The sequence below is a fragment of the Hemiscyllium ocellatum genome, chromosome 10 (genome assembly GCF_020745735.1).
Source record: "Hemiscyllium ocellatum isolate sHemOce1 chromosome 10, sHemOce1.pat.X.cur, whole genome shotgun sequence".
Lineage (NCBI taxonomy): Eukaryota > Metazoa > Chordata > Chondrichthyes > Orectolobiformes > Hemiscylliidae > Hemiscyllium > Hemiscyllium ocellatum.
Genome location: NC_083410.1, coordinates 68,506,569 through 68,532,737, shown reverse-complemented (window position 1 = coordinate 68,532,737; position 26,169 = coordinate 68,506,569). Strand labels below are relative to the sequence as shown.

At 41.3% G+C, this 26,169-nt stretch overlaps 1 protein-coding gene across 1 annotated transcript in view; it reads right to left on the bottom strand.

Annotated features, from left to right (window-relative positions):
- Positions 1–26,169, bottom strand: part of LOC132819796 (rho guanine nucleotide exchange factor TIAM2) — a 401,154-nt gene that overhangs the window by 215,323 nt on the left and 159,662 nt on the right. Inside the window, exons 4-5 of the mRNA XM_060831569.1 lie at positions 18,856–20,058; positions 423–852 (exon numbers count right to left, since the gene is read on the bottom strand). Of these exons, the coding sequence (XP_060687552.1) occupies positions 423–852; positions 18,856–20,052 (1,627 nt within the window). The 5' untranslated portion in view covers positions 20,053–20,058. The remainder of the gene's footprint in view (positions 1–422; positions 853–18,855; positions 20,059–26,169) is intronic.

Here is a 26,169-nt window from a genome sequence, read left to right as displayed (position 1 = left end):
AAAAGAGGACTTCCGAAATAATGGAAAACTGGTATCCCTGGTGAAATATTTTGCAGAAGGATGTAGTTATCAGTGAGAAATGGATGGAGGCACATGGATTATTAAAATATAGAGACACAGAAAATGCTTTAAAACGTTAATACAAATGTCGATCTCAAGTGTCTCGAGAACTAATAAGCAAAGGGACAGAAGTTATGTTACAGCTTGCAGCCAGCATTTGACTACACTGGGATTACTGACAGCAGGTTTAAGTACTGCATCTTAGAAACAAAACAGTGCTCTTGATCGGAGGGGAGTACCCAACGGCATCTGGATTCAAAATGTATCCATCACGTGGTCATATGATTAAAGGCCAATTGTCAGACTTAATCCAAAAATACAGTAAGATACTATATATCATTTTCTTTTCCCTCAGTAATTACCTTTAAGAGAAATCCAATACTGTTTCCACTTTCGGCAGGGTGCAAGTTCCAATTTTCTCTCCTTCTGATGTGTAATAAGAGGTTTAAAAGATAACCAGCCAGCCTTTCGCACAAACCCCTGTTCTTTTTCATACAATAAATCCAATTGTTCTAAAGAGCTGAAGGAATCAGTGCTGGTTTCCTCACTTCCTGTAGACTGGTCTGCATTTTCCATATGACCCATTTCCAACTCTCGCATGAAGTTTTCATAAATGCTCTGTCTCAAGACGTCATTACCGACTGCATTGGTAGAGTTACTTCTCGGTGGCAATGTATAGCTGAAGCCAGGTGACCACAGTAAACTTGACACCTGGGAAGGAGAACTTGTGTCTGCAGTAACGCCATCAATTCCACTATCACAATATTCACTTATTTCCTTGGATTTTGAGTCCTGCAAAATTGACATGATTTTTAATATTATGGCAGAAACACAGATAAAACAAAATTTATAAATGCACTATTAACATGAGGATTTTTTCAAATACATTTAATCAACAATTATAATTTATGCATTGGAAATGTAAAGATAATATTTCAATAATAACAGCAATGCACCTGAATACATGCAGACACTCTCTCTCTCATATCTGGAAAAAGTAAGGGAAAGTAGAATAGAAGCAAACTTAAAAAAAATGAACTGAAAGCACAAATGATGATCAGGTTTTAAAAGTCAAAGCAAATGCAAATATATAAATTGAGATATTTTCAAAAAAATGGAAGGCTGCCATCATTCACTTAGTATGTATATTATCCATGTCAAAGCAATATAACCTTTGAATCAAAATACGTACAAAAGTACCCCCCTCCCAGTGTTACTCCAGTAAATTTGCACTATATCCTCTCCAAAGTGTTTAAGTGAGAATCAGATACAATACTCCAGTGGGTCTTAACAATTTTAAAGGGTTTAGCAGATCTTCTATGCTTTTCTACTCCTATGCTTCCAAACAAAAAACAATCCCATATTCTTCACAAAAATCAGAATTTTCCAGGTCCACATGGGGTTAAGGTGGGTGGGTGGGGAATGCCAGGAGGCAAATTTATGTTTCCCAATTGGTGGGAGGTTAAACATTTGCTATTAAGTTCTCGATGTTTCAGATTGATCGAGTTTTCTGACATTAGTGGTGGTGAAGGTTTTGCATTCATCAGTTGGTCATGAATATTCAAATTCTCCAACTAAGATTATGTTCATTGACACAACCAGGTCAGCCAAAAAGGAAAGCAGGAAACACCTCCTCAGAATCCCAAGTACACATTTCCTTCAATAAGTACGAGTGTCTTCACTAACTTTGATACTTCAGACACTGCAGGAAGTACAAAACATGCGCCCACACCACTCCCGTCACCTCCGTCCAAGAGATCCTTCCACATCCATCAGAAGTTTACCTGTACCTCTACCAATGTCATCGACTGCATCCGTTGCATCCAATGTGGTCTCCTCTACATCAGGGAGACAGGATGTCTTCTTGTGGATAGTTTCAGAGAACATCTGTGGTACACCTGCACCCACCAACCTGGGCTGAACACTTCAATTCCCCCTCCCACTCCATCAAGGACATGCAAGTCCTGGGCCTCCTCTACCACCAAATGGTTACCACCCAACGCCTGGAGGAGGAATGCCTCATATTCAGCCTTGGGACCCTGCAACCACACGGGATAAATATGGATTTCAACAGCTTCCTCATTTCCCCTCCTGCAAAAATTATCCCAGTGCCTTCAACTTGGCACTGCCCTCCGGACTTGTCCATCACTCCCTCCTCTGACCTATCACATTCTCAGCTACCTTTGCCATCTCCCTCCCATTTATCTTTCAGCCCCAACCCACATGCCTCATTCCTGATGAAGGGCTTATTCTCCTGCTCCTCAGATGCTGCCTGACCTGCTGGGTTTTTCCAGCAATACACTCAACTCCTCCTGAGAGGTTTGTCAACCTCATTTTCCTGCTTTCTCCCCATAACCTTAAATCCCTTGGCAATCAAGAAATCCTCAATCTCTGTTTAAAATATACAGAATGACCTTCTGTGGCAATGAATTCCACAGATTTACTACTCACTGGTAAAGAATTTCTCCTTATCTCTGTTCTACAGGTTCTCCCCTTTACTCTCAGGCTGTACCCTCAGGTCCTCATCTCTACTGCCAATGGTAACATCTCACCAACATCCACTCCGTCCAGGGCGTTCAGTATTCTGTAAATTTCAAATCAGTTCCCCCCTCATCCTTCTAAACACCATTGAGTATAGTCCCAGAGACCTCAAAAGTTCCGCTTATGTTAAGCCTTTCATCCCTGGGTTTATTCTAATGAACCTCCTCTGGACCCACTTCAGGGCCAATACATCCTTCCTGAGGTATGGGGTCCAAACTGGCTCACGATATTCTAAATTTGGTCTGAGCAGAGCCTGTAAAAGCTTCAGAAGTATATCCCTGCTTTTATATTCTATCCCTCTCAAGATGAATGCTGAAAATGTGTTGCTGGAAAAGTACAGCAGGTCAGGCAGCATCCAAGGAGCAGGAGAATCAATGTTTCGGGCATGAGCCCTTCTTCAGGAATGAGTAAAGTGTGTCCAGCAGGCTAAGGTAAAAAGGTAGGGAGGAGGGGCGTTGGAAATGCGATAGGTGGAAGGAGGTCAAGGTGAGGGTGATAGGCCGGGGTGGGGGTGGGGGCAGAGAGGTCAGGAAGAAGATTTCAGGTTAGGAAGGTGGTGCTGAGTTTGAGAGATTTGACTGAGACAAGGTGGGGAAATGAGGAAACTGGAGAAATCTGAATTCATCCCTTGTGGTTGCAGGGTTCCTAGGCAGAAGATGAGGCGCTCTTCCTCCAGCCGTCGTGTTGCCATGGTCTGGCGATGGAGGAGTCCAAGGACCTGCATATCCTTGGTGGAGTGGGAGGGAGAGTTGAAGTGTTGAGCCACAGGGTGGTTGGGTTGGCTGGTCCGGGTGTCCCAGAGGTGTTCTCTGAAATATTCCACAAGTAGGCGGTCTGTGTCCCCAATATAGAGGAGGCCACATCAGGTGCAGTGGATGCAGTAAATGGTGTGTGTGGAGGTGCAGGTGAATTTGTGGCGGATATGGAAGGATCCCTTGGGGCCTTGGAGGGAAGTGGGGGGGTGGGGGGGGGGGGAAGAAGAGGTGTGGGCGCAAGTTTTGCATTTCTTCTGGTTGCAGGGGAAGGTGCTGGAAGTGGAGGTTGGGTTGGTGGGGGGTGTGGACCTGACAAGGGAGTCACAGAGGGAGTGGTCTTTTCTGAACACTGATAGGGGAGGGGAAGGAAATACATCCCTGGTGGTGGGGTGTGTTTGGAGGTGGCGGAAATGACAATGGATGGTACGATGTATATGGAGGTTGGTGGGGTGGTAGGTGAGGACCAGTGGAATTCTGTCCTGGTGGCGGTTGGAGGGGCGGGGCTCAAGGCCGGAGGAGCGGGAAGTGGAGGAGATGCGGTGGAGAGCATCGACGATCACGTCTGGGGGAAAATTGCGGCCTTTGAAGGAGGAGGCATCTGGGTTGTTCGGTTTTGGAAATGGTCCTCCTGGGAGCAGATGCGGCAGAGACAAAGGAATTGGGAATATGTGATGGCGTTTTTGCAGGGGGCAGGGTGGGAAGAGGTGTAGTCTAGGTAGCTGTGGGAGTCGATCGGTTTATAGTAAATGCCGGTGTTGATTCGGTTGCCCGAGATAGAAATGGAGGGATCTAGGAAGGGGAGGGAGGAGTCCGAGACCGTCCAGGTAAATTTGCGGTCGGGGTGGAAGGTGTTGGTAAAGTGGATGAACTGTTCAACCTACTACCTACTGCGAATCCTCTCAAGTTGAATGACAACATTGTATTTGCCTTCCTAACTACCGACTCAACCTGCAAGTTTACCATAAGAGAATTCTGGACTAGAACACCCAAATCCCTTTGCACTTCAGTTTTCTGAATTTTCTCCCCATTCAGAAAATAGACCATGCCTCTATTCTTCCTACTAAAGTGCATGGCCTCACACATTCTCACGTTGTATTTCATCTGCCACTTCTCTATTCACTCCTAACTTGTCTACATCCTTCTGCAACCTTCCTGCTCCTTCACTTCCCTTTGTATCATCTGCAAACTTAGCCAGAATGCAGTCAGTTCCTTCATCTAAAAGATTAATGTATAAAGTGAAACGTTGCAGTCCCACCACTAGTCACTGGCTTCTATCATGAGAAGGATCCTTTTATTCCCACTCTCTGCTTTCTGCCAGTCAATCTTCTATCCATGATAGAACCTCGTTTCTAACACCATGCTGCCTTTTCTTATTCAGCAGCCTCCTGTGTGGCACCTTATCAAAAAGGCTCTGCAAGTCCAGATAGATAACACCCATTGGCTCTCCTTGGTCTAACTTGCTCATTACCTCCTTAAAAGAATTCTAACCAATTTGTCAGGCCTGACTTCCCCTTTATGAAACCATGCTGATTTTGTCCTACTTTACCATGCATTTCCAAGCATGGAGAAATCTCATTCTTTACGACAGACATCAAATTCAGGCTATTTGGTGCATCATTTCCCTTCTTAATGGGGGCTACATTATCAACTTTCCAGCCCTCCGAGACCTCCCTGCCTCCAGAGATTCTTGAAAGATTACTCTTCAGCTATCTCCTTCAGAAGTCTGGGGTGCAGTCCTCACTTTCACCAGTGTAGCCCATCTGGTTCAGGTGATTTATGGGGCCTGTAGGTTAAAACCTTGATGTTCCTGAGGGGCCAGAACTTCTTGCTCACCACTAAAATTTGGATTTTTACCCACTGGAATCCACAAGTGGAGAAAAATGTACTTGCATGGGAAACCTATTCCACCCCTCTTGCTGTTTAACTCATTTTCACACACAGCCTAATAAAAATTCCACCAAACGTTAATGAACTTGTCTGGCCCATCTCCTGCACTCTGCCCTCACTTTCCATTGCATTCAAAGCATCACCCTCTGCCATTCCCACCATCTCTAGCAGGGTGTCACCACCAAACATATTTTCCTTTCCTCTCCGGTCAGCTTTCTACAGGGACCATTCTCGCTGTGAAACTGTGGTCCAATCCTCCAACACTCAACCATTACACCTTGCTATGCAATTACAAAAACACTTAAATGATTTACCTCCTCCCCCCACACCCCCTCCCATCCCCCCCCTTATTGTCAAGACCCCAACACACCTTCCAGGTGAAGCAGCCTTTCACCGGTACTTCTTTCAATCTCACCTACTATATTCACCGCTTACAACTGGTCACCTTTACAGTGGCAAGATCAAACACAGAATAAGTGGTTGCTTTGCAGAGTGCCTCTACTCTATCTGTAGGAATGGTCCTGACCGCCCAGTTGCTTGCTCTATTAAGAAGCCATCTTGTTTTCACACTAACATTTCTGTCCCAGGCCTGCTGCAATGCTTCATCGAAGCACAACCAAAATGATAAACAGCACCACTTTATACTGAGGCACTTTACAACCTTGAGCACTCTTTACAACACCTTTCAGTTCTGAAGAGTCAGACTGGACTTGAAACATTAACTCTTTCTCTCTCCACAGATGCTCCAGATTTTCCAAGTTTCTGCAGCATTCTATGTTTACCAAGTTCTATCTTCGCAAATGGCAGGATGGGTACATGTGCAGGTCCCACTACCCCTGCGGCTCCATTGAAAAATATACATTAATTTCTACCACTTCTCCTAGCTGACTTTTGTAATATAATCATTCTTCTCATAAAAGAAGTTGAGGGTTTGATATTTGTCCCCTTCCACGAAAGGAAATCAAAAATCTTCAACTGAACAGAAAGGCTAGCTTTGCTGTCATTGATTTTGTGGCATAGCCGTTGATAATATTGGAATAACATTAATTGAGATAACAATGGTAGATGCTTTTCTTTTTGCATAAATTGACCTGTAGGCAACATTGTTGTAACTATTTCCAATCCAAATTATATCTCTCAATCCAGAAAGAAAATTATCAGACACTTAGAATTGACCAATTTTGAATTTTTAAAATTCACACATGGCATATGGGTCCTGCTGGCTGACTAGCATTTATTGCCCATCCCCAGTTACCCTTGAGGTGATGGCAGCAGTGAGCTGTCTTCTTGAACTGCTGCTGTCCATATGCTACAGGTGGACTCACAATGCCTTTAGGCAGGGAATTCCAGGATTTTGACCCAGTGACAGTGAAGGAATGGTGATATATTTCCAAGTCAGGATGGTGACTGGTGATGTTCCAATGTGTCTGCTCTCCTTGTCATTCATGATGCAAGTAATTGTAGGGTTGTACGGTGCTGCCTAAGGAGCGGTGATTAATTTCTGCAGTGTATCTTGTAGATGGTATACACTGTTGCTGGTGTGAAGGGAGTGGATGCTTGTGGATGTGGTGCCAGTCAAGCAGGGTGCCTTGTCCTGGATGGTGACAAGTTTCTTCAGTGTTGTTGGAACTGCACTCATCCATGCAAATGGGGTGTATTCCATCACAATCCTCACTTGTGTGTTGTAGATGGTAGAGAGGCTTTGCTGAGTTATTCGCCATTGTATTCCTAGTCTCAGATCTGCCTTTGGAACCACTAGAAACTCTATATGGCGAGCCCAGTTGAGTTTCTGGTCAATAACAACCCTAAGGCTGTTGATAGTTGGGGATTCGGTGATGGTAAAACTTTTGAATGTCAAGGGGCAGTGGTTAGATTGTCTCTTACTGGAGATGGTCTTTTACCAGATCTTGCTTCTGGTGTGTTGTTGGGAGCTAAATCCACCCAGGCAAGTGAGGTGTATTCCATTACATTCCTGACTTGTGCCTTGTAGAAATGGAAAGGCTTTGGAGAGTCAGGAACAGAGTTACTTGTTGCAGTATTCTTAGCCTCAAGATTAAGCTAGGAATCAAGATTACGTGGATCTCAACCACATACCTATAATAGTACAGAGGTTTTGCAATAAAAAATAATAAAACAGAAAATACCAAACATTAAGCAGGTCAGCCTGCATCTGAAAAGGGAGAAATATAAATACCAATTTGGAGTTTTACACCAAAGGGATTAAGTTACATTCTCTCTTGTTGGAAATGATGTGATAAAGGCAAGACGGTGGTTCAGGGGTTAGCATTGCTGCCTCACAGCACCAGGGACTCTGGTTAGATTCCAGCCTCAGCAGACTGTCTGTGTGGAGTTTTCACATTCTCCCAGTGTCTGCATGGGTTTGCTCCAGGTGCTCCGATTTCCTCCCACAGTCCAAAGATGTGCAGGTAAATTGTCTGTAGTGTTCAGGTATGTGTAGTTTGGGTGCATTAGTCAGGGGAAATGTATAGTAATAGGTTAGGGGAATGACTCTGGGTGGATACTCTTCAGAGGGTTGGTGTGGACTTGTTGTGTTTCCACACTATAGGGATTCCATGATTCCAAAGTTTAAAGTTTTAAAGATTTCCAAAGTTTGGCTTTTATCAATCCAAACCCAAAAGTTCTCCAGATCATGCCAATGGCAGATGCAGACTGTTCCATTATCTGAAGAGTTGTGTGGGGTACTGACTATTATGCAATCAATGATCAACTCCAATTCTAACCCTATGATAGAGGGAAAGTGACTGATGAAGCAGCTGATACAGGTATGCCTTCAGTGATGCCTTGGGGCTGAGAAGATAGTTGTACCACAATCACCTTTTTCTCTATGCTCGGTATGGCCAGACTAATTAAAAGGAGGCTGACTGAAATTTTCCAGTCAGTCTCCAGGTTCCCTCAGGAAGCAGGGTCAGTTAGATGCCTGCAGGTAACCTTCAAGTAGTAGGTGAGGGGTCCAATGCTTTAGGCAGGTTAAGAGACCATTCCTATTTTTTCAGGTGCTGTATCAACCATACAATACTTTGTAGAGGGTCTTCCCACTATCCCAGGCTTCCAAAAGAATGTATCATTGAAGTTATAAAAGTTGGAGGGAGGAAATCCTCATCCAATTTGAAGCATCCTCCCTCTACTTGCCCTCCTTTTAATGCTGGAAAGCCTCCAATTTCAAAAACTCATTCAACTGCCCTTAACTGCACTCTGAACATTAATGGACACTTTGTTGAAATCCCCAAATGATGTCTGACCATATTTCAGCTTGATGGCAGGGTTCAGAACTATAGTGCTTATTATTTTCACCAACAAGTTAGATAAGTAAGGATGTAATTGCATAATGTAAATATTTCCATTGTTTTGTTTACATTATGTACTTACATTCTTACTTTTATGACATTCCCGACAGGTTTCTGAACCTCACCGTCAGGCTGAAATGTGGGTCAGAAATCTGCACTCTGCAACACAATGACTCAGACTTGAATGAAAAGCTTTGAGGGGGTACAAAATTGGTTGTGGTTGAGAAAGGAGAAACGAAACAGAGGCAGAAATTAATTAGCTCATCTGTTGCACAGAACAGAAGCATATTAAGTTCATTCCTCAAAAGTGAGAGGTAAGGCAAGATTGGTCACAGCAAATGGGGCAGCACTGATTAATTAGAGGATCAAATGCAACTTGATTTTCTCAGCGGCAGTTACAGTGGGACGAGTGACAGCGAGGACCAGAGGCCTGATGGGAAGGTAGGAGTAAAGTTTACTGACTTACCTCGTGTATAGGAAGAGCGCACACTGATCAGAAACAGACACGGGACTAATGTGTAAGTGAGGCTTCATATTTGGGCGGTTGCTTTACCCAAAACACTACTCACTTAGTGTCTTCCACCCAGCCTCCTCCTTTAACCAAAAAAAAAGCTCTGTGTGCCGGACTGATAAGGTGACTAGTCTTTTTTTGTCCTCTCTTTTAGTTTTCAATTGGCTCATTGGGAATTTAGAATAGTGGGAATGGAGGTTAGGGCAGTTGAATGTTCCTCCTGCAGAATGTGGGAGGTAAGGGTCACCAGTGTCCCTGCTGACTGCATCTGTGGGAAGTGCACCTAACTCCAACTCCTCAAAAACTGCATTAGGGAACTGGAGCTGGATGAACATTGGATCATTCAGGAGTTGGAGGGGGTTATTGAGAGGAGTTACAGGAAGGTAGTCACATCTCAGGTACAAGAAGAATGTAGATGGGTTAGTGTTGGGGACGGAAAAGGAACCAGCAGGCAGTGCAGGGATCCCTTGTGGCCATTCCCCTCAATGGGCATGCTGTTTTGGATTCTGTTATGGGGGATGATTTACCAGGGGCAAGCAATGGGGTACAGGTCTCTGGCAGAGTCTGTTCCTGTTGCTCAGAAAGGAAGGTGGAGGTCATTGGGGACTCCATAGTTAGGGGGACAGACAGGAGGTTCTGTGGGAATGAGTCAGACTCACGGTTGGTGTGTTGCCTCCCAGGTGCCATCATGATGTCTCGGATCGTGTTTTTGGGATCTTTGTGGAGAAGGGGGAGCAGCCCCAAGTCCTGGCCCACATAGACACCAACAATATAGGTAGGAAGAAGAGATGGGAATTTAAGGCAGAAATTCAGGGAGCTGGGGTGAAAGTTAGAGCTAGGACAAATAGAGTTGTTTTTTCTGGTGTGTTGCCTATGTCACGTGCTAGCGAGGTGAGGAATAGGCAGAGAGAGGAGTTGAACACGTGGCTACAGGGATGGTGCAGGAGGGAGGTTTTGGATTCCTAGATAATTGAGGCTCTTTCTGGGGTAGGTGGGACCTCTACAAAAAGAATGGTCTACACCTGAATCAGAGGGGTACCAATATCCTTGGGGTGAGGGTGGGGGATCGGGAGGATGGAGTTTGCTGATGCTCTTCGGGTAGGTTTATATTAATTCAGTTAGGAAATGGGAACCTAAAATTGTAGTTACAATACAGAGGAGGTTGAGAGTAGGGATGTCCGAAATAAGGTTTCAGTGTTGCAAGAGGGCACTGGCAAAGTAAAGGTGGCAGAGTCAGAGTCAGCCAAGGACAGTATTACAGGTGCAGAAAGAACATTTGAGGACTCATCAACTGAGGTAATAGGGGAAACAGGAAAAGAGAACTCACCCTGTTGGTAGTTTTTAATTGCCTCCAAATACTTCCAGAGATATAGAAGAAAGGATATCAAAGATAATTTTCGATAGGAATGAGAGTGACAGTGGCCTAACCAATATCCTGTAGATCTGCAACATGACCTCCCAACTCCTGTACTCAATACTCTGACCAATAAAGGAAAGCATACCAAGCGCCTTCTTCACTATCCTATCTACCTGTGATTCTACTCTCAAGGAGCTATGAACCTGCAGTCCAAGGTCACTTTGTTCAGCAACACTCCCTAGGACCTTAATAGCAAGTCCTGCTAAGATTTGCTTTCCCAAAATGCAGCATTTCACATTTATCTAAATTAAACTTCATCTGCCACTTCTCAGCCCATTGGCTCATCAGATCAAGATCCCATTGTAATCTGAGGTAGTTTTCTTTGCTGTCCACTACACCTCCAATTTTGGTGTCAGCTGCAAGCTTACCAACTATACCTCCTATGTTGACATCCAAATTCTTTATGTAAATGACAAAAAGTAGTAGAACCCATTCTTGTGACACTCTACTGGTTACAGGCTTCCAGTCTGAAAAACAACCCTCCACTACCGCCTTCTGTCTTCTACCTTTGAGCCAGTTCTGTATCCAAATGGCTAGTTCTCTCTGTATTCCGTGAGATCTAATCTTGCTACCTACTGAAGTTTTATTTAGCTTGCAAAGAATTTCACCAGAACAAAAGCATCATTTTAAATGTATCTTCCATCTCTAATATAAAACAGTACGTCATAGTACTTCGCCCAAGGTATTGCAAAAATCTGAAGCCAAATGAGGCAATAGTAAAAGGAATGACTTGGGGGAAGTGCTAAATGAATTTTTTTTTGTCTTTTTCCAGTGTGAATACTGACAATGTTGTTGAGGAGAATACAGTGAAACAGGCTACTAGACTAGATGAGATTGAAGTTGAGGTTCACAAGGGAGGTGGTGTTAGAAATTCTGGAAAGTGTGAAAATAGATAAATCCCCTGGGCCGAAACCAGGGAGGAGGTTGCTGAGCCTTTGACTTTGATCTTTATGTCGTCACTGTCTACAGGAATAGTGCCAGAAGACTAATGTTGTTCCCAGGTTCAAGACAACCCTGGTAATTATACACCAGTGAACCTTACTTGGGTTGTGGGTAAAGTGTTGGAAAAGGTTATGAGAGATAGGATTTATAATCCTCTCAATAGGAATAAGTTGATTAGGGATGGTCAGCATAGTTTTGTGAAGGGTAGGTCATGCCTCTCAAGTGTTATTGAGTTCTTTAAAATGGTGGCCAAACAGGTGGATGAGGGTAAAGCCATTACGTCGTGTATATAAATTTTAGTAAGGTGCTTGACAAGGTTTCCCATGGTGGGCTACTGCACAAAATATGGAAGCATGGAATAGAGGGCAATTTAGCAGCTTAGATCAGAAATTGGCTAGCTGAAAGACAACAGACCGCAAGGATCTGTTTTGGGTCCACTGCTGTTTGTCATTTTTATAAACGACCTGGATGAGGGTGTAGAAAGATGCGCTAGTAAATCTGCAGACAATACAAAGGTTGGTACAGTTGTGAATAGTATTGAAGGTTGTTGGAGGTTACAGTGGGACATAGATAAGCTGCAGAGCTAGGTTGAGGGGTGGCAAATGGAGTTTAATGCAGAAAAGTGTAAGGCGATTCACTTTGGAAGGAGCAATAGGAATGCAGAGTACTGGGCTAATGGTAAGATTCTTGTTAGTGCAGATAAGTAGAGAGATCGGTGTCCATGTACAGAGATCGCTGAAAGGTTGCCACCCAGGTTGATGGGGTTGTTAAACTGCATACCGTGTGTTAGCTTTTATTAGTAGAGGGATAGGGTTCCAGAACCATGAGATCATGCTGCAGCTGTACAAAGCTCTAGTGCGGTCACATTTGGAGTATTGTGTGAAGTTCTGGTAACCACATTATAGGAAGGATGTGGAAGCGTTGGAAAGTGTTCAGAGGAGATTTACTAGGATGTTGCCTGATATGGAGGGAAGGTCTTACGAGGAAAGGTTGAGGGACTTGAGGCTGTTTTCTTTAGAGAGAAGATGGTTAAACGTGACTTGATTGAGACATATAAGACGATCAGAAGGTTAGATTGGGTGGACGGTGAGAGCCTTTTCCCTAGGATGTCAATGGCTAGCACAAGGGGGCATAACTTTAAATTGAGGAGTGATGGATATAGGACAGATGGCAGAGGCAGTTTCTTTACTCAGTAGTAGAGGTGTGGAACACCCTGACTGCAACAGTTGTAGATTCGCTAACCTTACGGGCATTTACAAGGTCACTGGATAGGCATATGGACAAGAATGGAATAGTGCAGGTTAGATGGGCTTTGGGTTGGTTTCACAGGACGGCGCAACATCGAGGGCCAAAGGGCCCGTACTGCACTGTTATGTTCTATATTCTACGATTCCACATAATCCTGAAGGTATTTCAGCAGATAGATGGTTAACATGATATATGAGATACCTGCCTGTATTCTCTCAGTTACACTAATATTAGAGTTGTGAGACTGTGCTGGAACTAAAGCCACAATTGGAATACTGCATGAAGTTCGGATTACCACACAATTAGAAAGAAGCAACTGCATTAGAGGAGAATTCGTTGAGCATGTTGACTGGAGAATTTTAGCTATGAGGTAAGATTAGATAGACAAAACCTGTTTGTATTCAAACAGAGGAGACAGAAGGGCGAGCTAATTGAAATCCATAAAACTACATGTTGTTCAATTAGAATAATAGGAAAGCGTTACTCCACTTAGTTCAAGGATCCATGACCAAGGGGTACAGACTTAGGGTTAGAGCATTGAGGGATTGATGTTGGGGCAGTAGAAGCATTTTACAAACTTTTTAAAAGAACTTTTCTGTGCATTTGAAGTGCTGTAACTTAAGACATCTATTATCGACTGAGAGCTGGAAAGTAGGATTCAGCTGGATGGCTCCTTCTAAGCAGAATTGTGTCCTTACATGCTGTTCATTTTTGAGATTCTAATTTCTAGGGAAAAGGCTATTCATAATATAGTATAATGATTAATTATAATATTCAATAAAACTCCAGCACAACATTTTTTGACAATGGCTATCACCAGAGGCATGCCCATTTGGAATGCATGGAAAGAATAATTAAAAGGTATTTTCTATGACTTGATTTGGAGATGCCGGTTTTGGACTGGGATGCACAAGTTAAAAATTACACAACACCAGGTTAGAGTCCAACAGGTTTCTTTGGAAGCACCAGCTTTTTGAGCGCTGCTTCTTCATCAGGTGATTATGTTCTCACAACCACCTGATGAATGAGCAGCACTCCGAAAACTAATGCTTCCAAATAAACCTGTTGGACTACAACCTGATGTTGCGTGATTTTTAACTTTCTATGACTTGCCCGTGAATAAGGGGGAATAAAGGCTAAATATTCTTAAATTATGAACTGTCAGTAAAAGGTAAAAGGCTCATTAAAGTAGTAGCCCAACATTTTAATAGATGAAAAATCAGATTGAAGGACTTTCAAAACATCGGACCAAGTCAAGGGAAGAGTTTAATCAGCACTGATTACAATGCACATATTCAATAGCTCAATAATGCAGCTAACAGAATCTTTCACGGATCTGTGAATTTATCTGTCAGAAAGTGGTCTTCTGCCTGTAACTGTTTGACAAACGTCCAACCACAGGCTTGGTACCATCATCCCCAGCTCAGCAAGCCCTTTCATTACCCACTGAAACAGGGGAGATCTCATCTTCTGCCTCAAAGATAAGAAAACTAAATCGGTACACCCAAGCTAACAGTGGAATGTCAATTCCTTTCTTCCCTTGTTTGCTTAAATGAGTGCAGTTTAATAACATGCTGCATTTTCTACAAGTGTTTTTCAGAGAATTCAGATTCTGAATTCTGGAACACCCAACTGCAACCAAACAAAGAAGGTAGAGGGGAATGCAGCAGGGACAGGCCTCAGCCAGTAGCAACCTGCTAAAAACAGGTAGAACTCTGCAGAAGTTTTACCACAACATGCAAAAGAATAACCACTTCGGGTACCCGAGAAGGATAGCCACCACAGCCTTGTCAAGGACAATTGGGAATGGACAATAAAAACTGGCCTATCAACTATACTCACATCCCAAGAGGGAGCCAATAAAAATCAATTTTTCCATTTGATGATAATTTTGAGCTGAAACCTGGATGTTCATAAATTTTTCAACAACTGTCAGGCCAGTGGCCTAGATATTTGGAAATCAACGATGTCCAAAATATGGTGGGGGCAGGGGGAAAAAAATCATAACTGGTCATTTGTCCAAAAGTAGACATAAGGAAGATCAATTCCTCCCTCAGCATATCAAAAAGGTCAGAAAGAAAACAATCAGAGCACAAAACCTTCTTCACAATTCATATGTTCCCACAAGACTCTTACAGGAACTGCTTAGAATGCCATGCCATGGAATATTTATCCACTAAAACACTTTTTGTGAAGTTTCTAATGTCAATATTTGATCTGGAAGTTAAATTGGTTTTTAAACTGCTGTAGCTTGCTTAAACTTAAAATTCTTTGGATAAAAATCTCAAATATTTCAAGTCTAAAAATATAAAGGCTTAAAAACATAACTCAATTTTCAGGTTTGACCATAATACCAATTATTACAACAAGTTTCTTATTCAACAAAATATAATTCTGGGCACAATCTTTGAATATTTTTAAAGCAAAGGTAGATATGATATTGAGAAGAAAGAGTGTGAAAGGTTATAGGAGCAGCTGAGAATGTGGAGTATTCAAATCAACCATGATTTTGCCGAATAGCAGAGCAGACTTGAAGGGCCAAAAATGTCCTTCAGCTCCTAATTTGTATGTTCAGATGTGTTATTGCAAGTGAGTGGGATCATTTTTAACAATGAGCAGGAAACGCAGCAAAGGTGTATGCAGTTCTTTTCCCAAATGTCACAATGTTTTCACTAGAGCTCCTTAATGAACATACACACATTCTCAGCTTCTAAGGAATTTAATTTTCGGCATTTTGACTTTAGATTTATCTATAGACAACGGCAGTAGCTGAACAAACAACAAAAATAATTAACAAAAATTAAAATTTTGGTCAGAAGTTCTACATTTTATTGGTCAGAGCATTGAGTGTAAGAGTTTGGAGATCATGTTGTGACAACAGTTTGGCCACTTTTGGAATGTTGTTTGTAATTCTGGTCTCCCCCCAAGGAAGGATGTTGTGAAACTTGAATGGTTCAGAAAAGATTTACAAGGACATGACCAGAGTTGGAGGGCTTGAGCTAAGGGAGAGGCTGAATAGCTGGAGCTGTTTTTTCCTGGAACGTCAGAGGCTGAGGGGATATAAATTCATGAGGGGCATGGATAGGATAAATAGACATGGTCTTTTTCCTGGAGGTGAGGAAGCCCAGAACTAGAGGGCAAAGATTAGGATGGGGGGGAAAGATTTAAAAGGGACCTAAGGTGCAACTGTTTCAGACAGATGGTGGCGCATGTATGGAATGAGCTGCCAGGGAAGGGGTGGAAGCTGGTACAACTACAACAATTAAAGGGCATTTGCATGGGTATACGAACAGGAATGGTTTAGATGGATAATGACCAAGTGCTGGTAAATGGAACTGGATTAATTTAGGCGATCTGGTCGACACGGGCAAGTCAGACTGAAAGGTCCATTTCCATGCTGTATATCTCAAATGACTCTATAAAAAATGTTATCAAGCATAAGGTGTGTGAATAATACACAGTTGATGCATTTGACTGTGTTTCAATCAGTATGTTTATCTGTTTAACTTGCAAGGCTGGTGTAATATTTGGCTAACAAGTGTAGAAGTGAATGGCCCTAGAACATATACTGTTTTTTTTAAAATCATCCTACCATTGACTCCCAAAATGATAATGTTAGGTCATACAAGTGCGCTTATCAGGAGCAAAAAATATTCAACTATTCAGTCCACAAATTTAATCATCAACTCAGTTAACACTTGCAATAATAAACCTTATCCTGATGAACTTTACAAAACAATTATGTTTTGAAATAAACCTTCAACCCAAAGCAAACCAAAGAACTCTGGATAAATATTTTGGCTTGAAGAAATGCTCACAACCTTCAGTTGTCATGAGAAAAGAAACTTGACTGAAATCCATCAACATTTTCCTTCAGTACATCACAGCAAAGAGGCAGCTGTTGCTTGAGACACGGACACAAAGGTGCCATTGCCATTGAGAAACAAGGTCAACTGCTCTTGTATAAATAGTTAAACAAGATGCTGGTAAGATTTTGGTTTCTGTTCAAAAGAAAGGGAATAAAAATAGATTTTTTTGAAAAAGATTTAAGGAATGAAATGTCAGATGTTCATCTTGCTGGTTCTAAGTACATGTAGAAAACTCAAAAGGATTGGATCAACTGGTAAAAGGATACTGGAAGTTTTGACATTGAATGATGGGGAGAAGGAAATTCTGCTGGTGAGCCAGGAGTGTCTATAGGCCTAGTTATTCAATGTTACGAAATCTGCCAGAAACTCAGCACACAATAAAAAGGTTTTCAGAAGCTATCTTTCAGTTGTATTACATTTATAATGCATATGTTGGTATATCAACTCATGTTTAACAAGTTAATTTTAGACTGTTACAATAAAATCTTTAAAAAGTAAAATCTTGTCCACCAGTTTATTTGCATTAGTTGTCTTTAGTTCCTATGGACATGATAACATTATTTTCCAGAAATAGATATTTTTGCTTTAGTCAATTGCAACTTTAGCACAACACAGAAATGTAGACATCCAGACAGTCCTTTTTCAGGGAGGGAAGATGCATTCAGCAGCATCTTTTCTGTATCAAATAATGACCATGACAAGGTACAGAACATAGATATATGTATTTTTATATTTATTTATTAACATAAAGAGGCATAGAATACAATAGCTGGGAGGTTATAATGGAATGGTAAAGGACATTGGCTAGACAACAACTGGAACAGTGGTGTACATAGAACATAGAACATAGAAAGATACAGCGCAGTACAGGCCCTTCGGCCCTCGATGTTGCGCCGACCGAATCCTACCTAATCTACACTAGCCCAATAACTTCCAAATGCCTATCCAATGCCCGCTTAAATGACCATAAAGAAGGAGAGTTCACCACTGCTACTGGCAGGGCATTCCATGCACTCACAACCCGCTGTGTAAAGAATCTACCCCTAACATCTGTCCTATACCTACCACCCCTTAATTTAAAGCTGTGTCCCCTAGTAACACCTGACTCCATTAGCGGTAAAAGGTTCTCAGTGTCGACCCTATCTAAACCCCTAATCATCTTATACACCTCTATCAAATCTCCCCTAAACCTTCTCTTCTCCAATGAGAACAGCCCCAAGTGCCTCAGCCTTTCCTCATAAGATTTTCCTACCATTCCAGGCAACATCCTGGTAAACCTCGTCTGCACTCGTTCCAATGCCTCCACATCCTTCCTATAGTATGGCGACCAAAACTGCACACAATACTCCAGATGAGGCCGCACCAGAGTCTTATACAGTTGCAACATGACCTCAGGACTCCGGAACTCAATTCCTCTACCAATAAAGCCCAGTACACCATATGCCTTCCTCACAGCACTATTTACCTGGGTGGCAACTTTCAGATTAGATTAGATTACTTACAGTGTGGAAACAGGCCCTTCGGCCCAACAAGTCCACACCTCTACACTACTGAAAGGATGTGATTATATTGGAGAGGGTATAAAAGAAATTCATAAGGATGTTGCCCAAGCTGGAATGATTCAGCTATAAAGAGAGAGACGAGGGCTCTTTTCCTTGGGGGAACAGAAGCTGAAATACCATAGCATACAAGGTTATGGGTCAGGTACTGGGAAAGGAGTAGTAGACAGGTGTTGGGTGACGAGCACAGACTCGATGGGCTTCCTCCCATGATAAACTTTAGTTATCACATTCACTCCTAAAATGCTTTGCAGCTAGTAAAAGCAAAAAAATGGTGGTGGCTGGGGGCGGGGGGGGGGGGGGGGGGGGGGAAACGGCAGTAAGCAAATGGAATACGGCTTTGAAACTTTTTTTAAATTATATATTCAAATATAATAGAGAATAAAATTTAAAACAAAGATAGAGATAGGACATGGATCAAGAAGCAAATCAGAAAAAAAACATGAAGTGACAAGGTGATCAGAATTACATAATGGGCTTTATTTTAGCAATTCTGGCAATAAAATTGATACTAATATTTGAAAGGCTTTGTTACCATAACAACAGCAGTTTCTAGCTCTGCAGCACAGGATTGCAAAAATGTAAACTAGCATGGAACCTGTTCTGAAGACTAAAGGTTAATTTTAAAACTCACATTTGACAATCTGTTAAAAATTCTAACATCAAAGTATTCCTCTTCTGATAGCATTTAGCGTATATACCATTTTAAATTAGAACAATATGATAATTCTCAAACTCCACCAAACCAAAAGATTACTTACCTGTAGTTTCCGCTTCTTTCTTGTCAGGCTGCCAGTCCAAGCACTTAAACGCCGCATTCGACCTTTTAGAGCAACTCTTGAAGAGCCATCCTCAGACAGGTGCTTGGGCTTTCGACACGGAAGTGTATAATAGGTATATTGTGTGCTTCCTCTACCCTCTTCATCAGATAGAGCACTCATGCAGTTAGAAAATGTACTCTCAAACAAATTGTGAGGATTAAAAGCCAGGTTTCTGTAGCCATCTGAAAATTCATTCCCTGAGGGTATGGAAAGTCCTACAGCAGCATCATTGTATACCATTTGCAAAGAAGAGACAGATGATCTTTGGAAGAGATGGCCATTATTTGGTAAAATGCTTTCAAGATTACTTGCCTCTGTAGCTTTCTCAATTATGTGCATTTTATCATAATCGCTGGTGTATGCATTGTGTCCCCAAGGCAACTCTGGCCAAGAATACTCAGAGCTGATCGAGCTGCCTTTGCTTGATTTTAATCGCTCCTCACCAAGCAAAGCACTCTGGTCCATGAGGTTTCCTTTACTACCATCAATTTGTACATCATTTTGTTTACTTGATTCCATTGCAAGAGAATATCTCAAAAGTTGAACTGGCCCATGGGATTCACAGGGTGCTTTGCTGCCAGCATCACCATTGCCACTATGAAACTCAACCCTTATGTCCCCATCAAATTTTCCCAGAGTTTTGATAAGAACCTTTGGACTGCTTTCTCCTTCTGGTTTCTTGAATGGAGTTATATTTTCAGCTATCCTGTGTCCATTTAAGACAAAGTCATTGTACTCTGGAGCTTTAGTATGATTGTCTGTTTTGTTAAGATAAAAGCAACCAAAATTGTTTGCAGATAATTTATCATTCCCATATTTCCCCATGTGACCCTGATGACACCTGGTATATGCTTTGCTACTACCCATCGTTGACTCGTTTTGACGTGAAGAACTATTGAAAGTGTATCGTTGGTTGCTTTTGTGCTGAGAAAGGCAATTTTTGCCCAGAGATCTTGCTTTGTAACCTATGTTGCTGCCACTATAGCCCCAGCCAAAAGAAGAGCGTGACTTTTCTTCATTGGTGTGAACACTTCGAATTTTCAGAGCACATGACTTCTGCCTGCCAACAGGCATCGACTTCCCCTCAATGTTACCTTTAGTTCCTTGCAGATTGTACTGGCTGTCTGAGTTACCCATCTTGCACTGAGGAGAAGGAAGAAAATAGCAAACAGTTATCTCAAAAATGAATAGTAACTAATTATTTTTGAAATAGTATTAAAATGTATCCAATTTTGAAGCCAGTTCCAGCATGCAGCTGTAAATAGAATCATCAATTAATGCAGGAAAACAAGTCTTCAATATCTTAGAATAAGCACCTGGGAAAGTCATTTTCAATGGGATTACATTTCTGGAAGTCCCATAGATAAAAGAATCTCTAAATGGTTTTGACATAGTAGAACCAGACTTGACTTAGTGTAAGACAGGAAGAGATATTCTTTAAAAATCAACATTCCACAGTTCAAATATTTATAGACAGTCAAGTCTTCTTTGTTACATCACATTCGTACAATTAGAAGATGCAATTTAAGCCGGAATGCCAGGGTATTTATCATCAGTAATCTTAATTACTGTAAATAACAAACACATTCATCAGGTATCGTGGATCTGGATAAATTTGTTACCATGCAATTTCCAATTGCTATTGATATGGTTAATGTAATTTCTGCAGTTTCATGCATACACACATACACACACACACACACACAGTACTAAAACTGAGGTTTAATGAATAAAAGCTAAATTATGAAACTAATGATCGACTAGGCCATAATGAAGCATGAACTAGAAGTCACCTCTGTTATGCCAGGAACATGGTAACCTTGGGCAAGAAACCAAGGAATGCTTCAGTTAGACACAGAGGGTAAAATACAATTAAAGCTCTTTTCATGACATCAATAAATGTTATAACTAGTAGCAGAAATTGTAAAATAATATAACATTTTAATTAAAGAAATTGGCAGAGAAAAGCGTGAAATGCTTTAACCAATGGAATTGTCATTAATGATTTTTAATGTAAGAAAAATCCATAGCGTGAGATGTTTAAACCAATGAAATTATCACCAATGTATTTGAGTGGAAAAATAATGTATAAGTATTAGTGCTGTAAAATCTCCCGTTGCGACTTCCGAAGTCCTTTTTGGAACTCGCCCAATCTTCGAAGATTGAATAAACATCCGTTGCTCCGTTTGTGTGTGTCTCGCAGTATTTCGATTTGCCACAGGAGAAGTGATAGCCGGTGGGGATAAGGGCTGATACCAGTCAACTTGGAGTTCGCCTTTTTGAACTTAACCTTGCGGACAGTCTCCCTTGATACAAGGGTTAAAGGACAGTCCGCGGTTGGCAGAGTTCGGAGGCAGGACCCGGTTGTTCTGAATCAGATCCCTAGAGTTAGAATAGTTAGCCAAGTGTCAGGAACTATTCTCCGGAGATTCAGAAAGCCTAGACAGAAATCACTTATAACACTATTACAGGCTGTGAATCAGTTTTTATATCTGTATGTAAATGCTTTGTACATAAGTCATAATACAATGCAGGACAACAAAGCAGCAACTTTTCAGTGCAGGAAATGTTCGTATATTGCATCATTAAAGCTATACCCTTGTTTGAGATCACATTCAAAAGTATGAATGCTCGTAGGTCAGGTGTACATTAATGCTTTTATGATGGAAATGGCTATTGAAACTCAATATACCATCTGGGCATTACATTCAAAAATATTCTCTCAAAATGTGTTCAGTTTTTTTCCCATTTTTAACACACAAAGTTTGGAGTCAAACAAAACAAAGACACCATCTTTCACAACAAAAAAATTACACTTGCTGTCTTAACATCTTTAAAGAAATTGTAGAACCACTGAATGATTTTAATACAGAAAGCTTCCAGTCAGGCTACTGTGACTATGCCAGCTCTTTACAAAATCAACTTTACTAATCCTACATCGCCACTCCCCACACTCTCGCAAATTTTGAGGTTATCCATGTGGTAGCAAAATTATGAAGGATCATTTGAATGGCTGTAAATTGAAGAGAGGAATGTTTAACAAGACTGGATGCCTTTATAACGAGTCGATGAAAGGAAGTGTACCAGTACAGTGGACAGTAAAGAAGGTAAGCTTTATTCTGGCCTTCACGGTGAAGGATTAGCATACAGGAATAAGATGTCTTACTGCAATCATTCAGGGCATTGGCGAGGCTATACTGGGACTAACGTGTGTGGTTTTAGGCTCCTTATCTGAAGGAAGATGACCTTGCTATCGAGGGAGTGCAGTGAACATTTACCAGATTGATTCCTGGGACAGGAGTAACATACAAAATGATTGAGTTAATTAGAATTATATTTACTGGAGTTTAAAAGAATGAGGTGGGATCTCAAAGAAGCTTTAAATTCTAATGGACTAGAAACATTAGATGCAGGAGGTTCCCAACCGTGGAGTTACTGCCAAATAGGGGTTATAATTTAAGGATAAGGGGTAAACTTTGTAGGCCTGAGAGGAGGAGAAATTTCTCCTCCTAGTCAGCAGTAAATTTGTGGGATTCACCAGCACAAAAGTGGCTGAGACCAATACTTTATTTTTGAGGATGAGATAGATATAGCTCTTGTAGCTAAACAGGTCAAGGAATATTGGGGAGGACGGATTGAGGGTACTGAGCTCCATGATGAGCTATGATCATGTTGAATGGTGCAGCAGGCTCAAGGGGGTTCGAATGGCTACTTGTGCCCCTATGTTTTCAGATAATGAGAACAGTTAAGACCAGAACCCTCAATTTTGAATACCTCTATCAAATGTCCTCCAAACAGAAGAACTCCAGCTACTCCTATCTATCCACATAACTGAAGTTTCTCATACCTGAGAACCAGTCCACTTTGACTGCGACGTGTGCACATATTCCATTATCCTTTCTATGACTTATGCTCCTTACAATTTGTAATATTTCCAAGCTTTCATGTCATGTACAAATTTTGAAGTCATGCCCAGTACAGTCAAGTCTCAGTATTAATATACAGAGAAAAGCTTGAGGTCCTGATAGTGACCCCATGGAGAACCTAACCTAATGTGAATATCAACGACTCACTACGGGTGATAGGTTAGAGAGGAACGCAATCAGTTTGTGTTGCCATTTGTGTTTTTGCTCCGTAAAAGACTTGCCAAAGTGAAATCCATGCTGCACTTTAAGAAAGGGTTTCTTAAAGTCCATGTACACCACGTCAACCACATTACCCTCAACAATCCTGTTACTCAGCAACAACATTCTTGCTTTTTGTTTTAAGGCAGAGAGAGATTCTGGATCATTAGGGGAAATAGATGGATACAGGGAAAGGTCAGGAAGTAAACTTGAGGAATGCCAGATCAATGAGCCTACTGAATGGTGGAACAGGCTTGGGCAGCCAAATGGCCTACTCCTGTTCCTATTTCTTACAGTCAAATGATCGCAAAGGTTAGTTAAACATGATTTGTCCTTAAATTCTTACAGGCTTTCTTAATTGATTCATATTTGTCCAAGAGACTGCTAATTTTGCCCCATATTATCATTCTTAAACTTCTTCATGACTGAGTTTTAAACATTTGTAATGCTCCAATTCTCTGGCACCAGTCTTGTATTTCAACAGGATTGCAAAACCATTGTCTCAACCTCTGCAATTTTCTCTGCTTCCTTCAGCATCCTGAAATGCACCTCACCTGGTCCTAGTAACATGTGCACAAGCAGCCTTTTTAATACATCTTTTTAGTTATTGTTAACCCATGTAGCATCTCAAGTACTTACTATTTCATGCTTTTGAGTGCATCTTTCTATTACAATCCCATGTGATGGTATGACTGGACAAGCCATAACCAGAATACATCTGTTTGCTTTTTTGTTTTACCAGTTGATATGGCATGTTACTGACACAATTATGGAAAGCTGCAGATTTTCTTTAACAGAGTAGGTGTTTATCACACAAAAAATTTTAAAATACAAACCTAGATGTCCAAATATTGAAGATGGTTGGAAATATCTCAAAACACAATATTTCAATATATTTCCCGATACAACTGCTTACAGAAAATTAAGTCCAGAGAAATTATGCCTCTAACTCAAGTTTTTACTTAAGAGTCCTTACTGGAGACAGTTCAATTTTCCTTTCATGTCTACCAACATTAACTTTTTATCTATCTGAGAACTTAAGTTTTCTGAGTTCTAATAACTTGTAGATTTCTAATTAAACTCTCTCAGTTTGGAAGACTTAAAAAAAAACCCTTTTCAATTAACTAGTTCCCTAAACTGCCTTGAGTTCCTTCTAGGAGAGGAACTAAAACTTGCTTCTGAACTTAACACTGGTGTTTTCTGAATCACATTCTCTCAATCCTAGATTCTTTTGAACTGAAAACAAAAAGTGATTAGATTTAAGTATTTATCCGGCTTGTCATAAACCGACCAGTATACAACTTAAAAAGCTTATAAACAGTACAATCCTAATTCTCTGAATTGACCCTTGACTCAGCTCATTTCCTACAACCTGATCCAACAATGCCTCCTTCCTTCGTTGGGCCAGAAACATTGAACCACAAATTTCTCATGAATTCATTTCCGAATCTCTTGTCCCTCAATTTATTCCACATTATATTGGTAAAGCTTAGGATAAAAAAAGTCCAATATTACAAAAACACTATACTTTACGAATCTCACTAATTTTCTCAGAAGCTAGCTTCTTTATTTCATTCTCAGCATTTAGTGAGATTTCGAACACATCTAGTTGTGCATAGGTTGTTCTTCATCCCTAAGGAAATGGGTTCTGCACTTTAATTTCTCCAGAACTCCGCTTTCCAGCTCTATAATCACCTCCTTAATCAACACTCTTCCTTTCTTTCCAGAACACCTCATACCCAGAAATAACTTGGTCCAGTCCTAAACATTTTTGAACCAGTTCTCCTTTAATCCTATATCGTATCATGTTATTATCTGCACTAACAGCTCACCAAATTTACTTGGCAGGCTATGTATTTGCATACATGCACAATAAATCTGATTTATACTTCATTGCATTTCCTCACTCTTCTCATTTAATACTTCACTATTTCTTATTCTTATGCTGTGTGTCTCTTACAATCCTGTGTATCTTAATTTTCCTTTATAAACTACAGTTTGATTTTGATCCTCCTGCCAAGTTAGACGAGGAGAAATTTCCTCACTTCACTTGAGCCTGTGGAAATCTCTGTGATAGAAAGCAGCTGAAGCTAACACACTAAATGCTGTCAATGAAGAGTTTGATGTAGATCTTGGAGCTAAAAAGGATCAAAGGGTATGGGCAGAAACAGGAAAAAAAGGTACAGTCAGATGATCAGCCATGATCATATTGAACAGTGCAGCAGACTTGAAGGACTGAACAGCCGCCTCCTATATTTCCTTCAACAACATAAGGAAGTTCATCCACAAGGTCATAGTTCTAACAAGTACAATTCATCTGGCCTATACTGCTCCAGTCTCTCCTAGAGCCAGTTCCAGGAATCTAATGCCATCACTCCGTCTCTTCAGCCATGCATTCAGCCGCTCTATCCTCCTATTTATATTCATTCACACTTGGACACTGGGAGAAACGTGGAGTCTGAGGTCTTGCTTTCCTATCTCCTTCATCTTTGCCTACAGGACTCTTTGTATCTATAATGTTGTGTGCCAATATGGATCATAACATATGCAACCTTTTCCCTAGTCAAAAAATGGATGCACCATCATGTGGATAATACATCAAGCTAAGAACAATAACTCCTGCTGCTCAAAACTCTAAGCACAAGCACCTTCAGCTGATACTTCCTGGACAAGTGTTGCCCAAGTACCACCAGAACATTATCTGCCCCACAAGGGACCCGAACATTTTAGACCACTGCAACATCACTGTGAAGGACGCCTATCGCTCCATTCTCCGCCCTCATTTTGGGAACTCCAACCACAATATCACGTTTCTTCTCCCGGAACACAGGCAAAAGCTCAAGCAGGAGAACCCCTCGCGGATACAGAGGTCGGAGGCAGAGGATCAACTTTGGCGTTGTGTGGAATCGGCTAATTGGGTCATGTTAAAACAGTCCGCAGGTACCTGTGACACATACACCACCACTGTCACAGACTTTATCAGCAACTGTGTAGAGGACTGCATACCGAGGAAGTCAATCAGTATGTTCCCCAACAGGAAAGCCTGGATGAATCAGGACACACAAGAACCTGCTAAAATCCAGGCGTGAGGCCTTCAGATCAGGAGACCCAGCCAAATATAAGGAACCCA